General features: G+C 35.4%; 1 protein-coding gene across 1 annotated transcript; it reads left to right on the top strand.

Moving 5' to 3' along the window:
* Positions 1–521: 521 nt before the first annotated feature.
* On the top strand, positions 522–5,559 carry LOC130744225 (uncharacterized). The gene is made up of 9 exons (XM_057596420.1): positions 522–628; positions 1,507–1,737; positions 1,954–2,185; positions 2,839–2,989; positions 3,279–3,501; positions 3,595–3,686; positions 4,071–4,206; positions 4,476–4,807; positions 5,230–5,559. Exons 1-9 carry the CDS (start codon positions 582–584, stop codon positions 5,487–5,489), a joined length of 1,704 nt encoding a protein of 567 aa, XP_057452403.1. The 5' UTR covers positions 522–581; the 3' UTR covers positions 5,490–5,559.
* The last annotated feature ends 204 nt before the right edge of the window (positions 5,560–5,763 follow it).

Here is a 5,763-nt window from a genome sequence, read left to right as displayed (position 1 = left end):
ATTTTTGTAACCACAATCAAGAGTTACAAAAGTAACAAAAAATAAACAATCAAGAATGTGAAAAGGTTGCTCAAAGGGTTTCATAAGAAAAGGATGCACGGCTAGGATTAGAAGCAATCAACGGTCAAGATTGATTTCATAATTAATTAGTCACAAATTTACATATATGCCCATGAAAAAATATTCATTCATGTGCATTCATTTATTGAATTCCCATCTTACCCTCAAAGTTGCACAAACTCTCCCTTTATACAGTTTATAGATAGATAGATAGATAGATAGATAGATAGATATCCTTTTTTATTGACTTGACTCTTTTAATTTCAAAATAAAAGTTTTTCTCAGAATATACATTTTAATAACTATTTTAAAAACTAAGAACCAAAGAGCAATGAAACCCCCAAAGAAACCCTTTTTTGGACTAAAAATGGCCCATAAAGGAAAATGAATGGGCCAACTCACAACCTGAAACGAATAACAAGTAGCCCACAATACAAAACCGCGTTTTATCTGTTGTTTTTGCTAAGATTTGATCCTTAAACGAACCAAGACAAGGTTGGTTGGTTTCTGTTCTATGAGCAATGGAAGCTTCGCTTCTTCTTCCCTCTCACTCAGTCACTGGATTCAGGTACTCTCTCTTCTCTAACTTTGCTTGCAATTCTGTGAGGTGGGTCTTTCTGAATTGTGCTCACTTTACTTGGTTCAACTCTAATATCCATTTACATGCCACTGTTTTGTTAATTTGCTGCAACAATCACCTTTAGATAAGAACAATTTGATTAATTCAACCTTGTTTGCTACTAAGTACGTGCTGAATAATAAAGGATAATGCTCCTTACAATTATTAAACTTGTTCAACTGCTTTTGGATAGCTCACCATCTCCTATATGATATCTGTTTTTTTGAAGTATTGGATACTTGGAAAGGAGCATGTGTGAGTTTTGTTAAAAAACTTAATTAAGTGTTTATAGCAACTTATAAGTGCTTATTCATAAGCTGATTTGAGAAAGTTATTGAAATAAGTTCAAAACAGATTGTAGGTAGGTATAAGCCCTTATTCATAAGCTACTCTGACTCAGCTAAAAACAGCGGTGCGGAAGCGTAAAATTGTGGGATTTTAAGATTTTGCTAACATTGCTACAGGGAGTAGCTTTTGTGGGAGGAGAAGTGATTTTGAGACGATTAAAAGTGGATTCAAAACATATTGTATCTTGTTCATGGGTTGAACTTTTAGATTGTATTTGAAAAGTTAAGATTCATTAAACAGATGGAACTGGACACCAGCACACTAATGTATATGAATAGAGGCAGAAATTTTATAAATAATTCAGGTGCAAGTTTTGGCCAAGATGCATTTTTAATCTGTGAGTAAAAATAGTTGTATTTGGTTATCCTTATTGCTTTTTAGTTGTGAAGTCTTGATTTTGTTGTAAATATCTGATTAGAATGATAGGTGGCGCCGTGGCGGCATGGTCTAATGTTTTCTCTAATCTATTCTATTTTTAGGGCTAGCAAAGAGCTTCCGCATGTGCTGTCACTGCGTGAGTTGAAAAGCATAATATGCTTCTCAGTTTGTAATCAGAAGCAAAGTTACAATCGAAAGTTTTACATTCTACCCATTAGGACTGTTTCTGGGTTCTGCACTTCAAGATCCTCAGTTAGGTCATTGGAATTCAGTGGGACAGGCCCACATAGTGATGCTCATTCTGGTTTTTCAGCTCCAAATGACAATCAGAGGTGGGAATTGGTTCAAATGATTTAACTTCTTCTTTTCTTCCGTTATTTATACTTGTTGTATATTGAAATATTTCAATATTCTTGTTGTGCCTAAAATTTCCGGACCAATGTATTAGAATTTTATCCTTTAAGGAGAAAGCATTTTTGTATCATCATTATAACTTAAATTTCTCAGTATGAAAACTCTCTTGACTCTGCAAGTTATACATTCCACAGATATAGCAATTTTGAGAAAGAGTTGGAAGAATTATTTGTTGAAGTGAAAAGAATGATTAAAACGGGAAAGAAAAATGATGCTATAGACCTGCTTAATGCAAATTATGAAGTGGTGAAAGAGCAGATGAATGCAGGCACTAAAGGCATAGAAGAAGCTGCAATGTTAGACATCCTAGCATTGGGCTACATGGCTGTTGGAGACTTAAAATTTGTTGGTTCTCTGTTGAATTTGGTATTCCTCCCTTCCTGTCTCCATCTTGTGCATTCTTCAGTAATTTTGATATCTTGTATAATTATATTTGAGATTCTTTGGATTCATAGTAACTTAAATTTATGTCAGCATGGGTCATTAGTTGAACTCTCAGAATCCACACCATGTTTAAGTATGTAATCCATATTCTATGCCTTTTTAACTGTTTAAGAATTAAGAGTAAAGATTTATGCCATGGTAATAGTTCCAGTTTTTACTAAAATGAGAGTACGGTAAGAAGTCAACTGTTTTTATTTACTTTCATGAGTTAACAAATTTTCCCTGGCTTGTGAGGCTTGAATGAATAATTGATCACCAAAATATGTGCTGCCAAATTAACTGCAATCATTTTTCGCTGATGGGCATGTTTTCATGCACGCGACTGAGTGTTTCCACATGTATGCTTATTAACTTTCGATTAGTATCACATTTTTTACTCCTTCATACTGAAGTACCTTCCTTTGTATCTGTCTTAGTATGTATTAACCTAACTGACAGTTTCAAATAATGTTATGTTCCACATTTCTGTTAAAGGCATACATTATGCACATCTCTTTTTGTTGTTATTCCCACCCTTTAGTGACTCACTCCCCTTTCTCTATGGTTTGCATTTTTATGTTTTAATTAATGATTAGATGAAAGAAGTTGTTGACAACTTAAAGGATGATGCACCACATATAGATTCAATACTTGTGCATATGGGCAGTCTGTTTGTGAAGTTAAGCGAGTTTGAAAAATCATTGAACGCGTATCAAAGGGCTGTGTACATTATGGAGAAGACCTATGGTGAGTGCATTTTCAGTTAGTAATGCCAGTCTTATTTACTATTTAATTAATCTTATTTAGCTATAATTAAGGGGTGTGGTTATGTTGTGTTGCCTATCTGTTTGATTACAAAACTTTAGCTATTTTCATGATATTTTCAATTTTGCATGTCTAGTTAGAAGCTACTTTTAAAAGTTCTTCTCCAGATACACCATAGTGGAAATGATTCATTGTGAAGCCAACTTAGCTTTTAATTTCTGTATTTAATTTTTCCAAATCTTTGTATTCTCAATATAATTTATTCTTTTAGGTAAGGATAGCACTATGCTTGTGACACCCCGTTTGGGTATGGCAAAAGCTCTTGGTTCCGTTGGAAAAGCAACAAAAGCAATAGAGATATACCAGCATGTTATTAGTCTCTTGGAATCAAGTAGAGGTGCTGAAAGTAAGGACTTGGTTATACCTTTACTTAGTCTTGGCAACCTTTTACTGAAAGAAGGGAAAGCCAATGACGCAGAAAGCCACTTTACTAGGTTAAGCTTCCTATTTTTGTTTTCTCCTTCTAATTTCTGTCTAGTAGTGGCTCTCTTTCCTCTATATTAACTCTATTTATTGTTGTTTTCTAGGGTTCTAAACATATACACAAAAGTATATGGACAAAAGGATGGAAGAATAGGAATGGCTATGAGTTCCCTAGCCCAAGTGAAGTGTGCTCTAGGTAACTTCATAATCTTGCTCATGTATTTTCTCTGTGTCTCAATCTTCCTTTTTTCTTAAATATCCCCTCCCCTTTGGGGGCGTTAGGTAGAAGGTTGGGAAATACATCCCTGGGAATAATATTCCTGGGAGTCTGATTGTTGGGAATATCATTCCTGGCTAAGACTTTGTCTATTCTTTCTTTCATGTATGGGTCTTGTATCATGCAGAATAATGGTGGAATAAACACCTATATCTACACATAAAGTTTATTTGGTGTTAATCCATATAAGAAAATTACTGCATGCCATTTTTTAAAAATGTTGTCCAAGAGCAGGCCCTAACTTCTGCTTTCTTTTACTTTCCCTTTTTTTACGCACTTATTGATGTGTGATATATTTTGCAGGGAAGTCAGATGAAGCAGTTAATTTGTTGAAAGGTGCTCTTAAGGTCATGAAGGAATCAAATTACATGTCACCGGATGACAGTATTATGGAAAAGATGAGGGTAGATCTAGCTGAGTTACTCCATGCTGCTGGGAGGTAAGCTTCTCTACAACTTTTTTAGCAAGAAAGAAATATTTAAGTATTTGATAGCATTTAAGAATAAAACCAGGCAACATAAGGTGTCTTACTTTTTCATGTTGCACACCCTTTGTATCTTCAAATAACCTAGTGGTTTTACTATACCACCCCCCACCTATACCAAAAAAAGGAGAAAAAAGTAAGACTAAGTAGGTTATTGAGTTGAAGTGTTGTGCATATGGTAACTCGACACTTATTGCGGTTGGTTTCTGTTGCTTTAATTCAAGAGGACAAGAAGGTAGAGAGGTGTTAGAGGAGTGCTTATTAATCACTGAGAGGTCCAATGGAAAGGATCACCCGAACTTAGCGGTACACATGATAAATCTTGCAACTTCATATTCACGGTCGAAGAATTATGCAGAGGCTGAACACTTGCTGAGAAGAAGTTTGCAGATCATGGTAAAGCATAAGGGAACTGATGACCAATCCATTAGCTTTCCTATGTTGCAACTTGCCGTTACACTATACCATTTGAAAAACGACGAAGAAGCAGAGAAACTTGCCCTGGAGGTTTTGCGCATCCGCGAGAAGGCATTTGGGGATTATTCTCTTCCCGTTGGTTAGTTTCCCGTCTCCTCCTTGAAAACATGGTTCCTCATAATAGTTAATATGATCAAGACAGTTAAACAGCCATTATGTAGATAGTTAATTTCAGTTGCATTTCACTTATGAGTGTAAGGGCAAACCTGGGGCTATAAAGCTCTCGCTATGTGTGAGGTATAGGTAGGGGCTGGCCCCACGTTTGGATTTAATGTAGCCAATATTACCTTGCACTTTGGCAAGAGGCTGATTCCACAGCTCGAACTTATGCCCGCAAAGTCACATGGCAGCAACCTTACTGTTGCGCTAAGGCTCGCCCTCATTTCATTGATGAGGGTGCTAATCAAATTCTTACAATGAAGAAAAAAACCATGAACCTAACTTTCCCCCATATTGTTTTTCTTTTAATGACTATTATTAATCTTATATTATGCATGGCAGGGGAGGCTTTGGATTGTTTGGTGTCTATTCAAACCAGACTGGGTAAGGATGAAAATGAGTTACTTGATGCTCTTAGAAGGATCTTAAATATCCAAGAGAAGGAATTTGGATATGAAAGTGAAGAGGTTTTGGTTACACTACAAAAAATTGTATACTACTTGGATAAGCTAGGGAGAAAAAATGAAAAGCTACCTTTAGAGAGAAGGTTATCTGTGCTTAGGAAGAAGTTTAAGATGATGGTTCCTCATAGTGGGAAATAACAATATGATTTATTATGTTTGTAATTTATCTTTAATGCTTGAAGCGTTTCTCCAAATGTTTCCATGTGCAGTCAATCATGCATTAGTGCTAGTTCTTTAAGGTTTTCAGCATTCTTTACAATTTAGCACAAATTCTAATGCCCCAACTCAAAGAAACAATAGTTGGTTAGTACCGCAGAACAAGCTTATGTTTGAGTTGTTGCAAACATAAAAGTAAAACACACTCACATTTCTATGTGAAAATAAGTGAATGATAGATTTCAGATTCCTAAAA

The sequence above is a fragment of the Lotus japonicus genome, chromosome 1 (genome assembly GCF_012489685.1).
Source record: "Lotus japonicus ecotype B-129 chromosome 1, LjGifu_v1.2".
Taxonomy (NCBI): Eukaryota; Viridiplantae; Streptophyta; class Magnoliopsida; order Fabales; family Fabaceae; genus Lotus; species Lotus japonicus.
The sequence above is the reverse complement of the archived record's forward strand: the minus strand, read 5'-3'. Positions and strand labels throughout refer to the sequence as shown.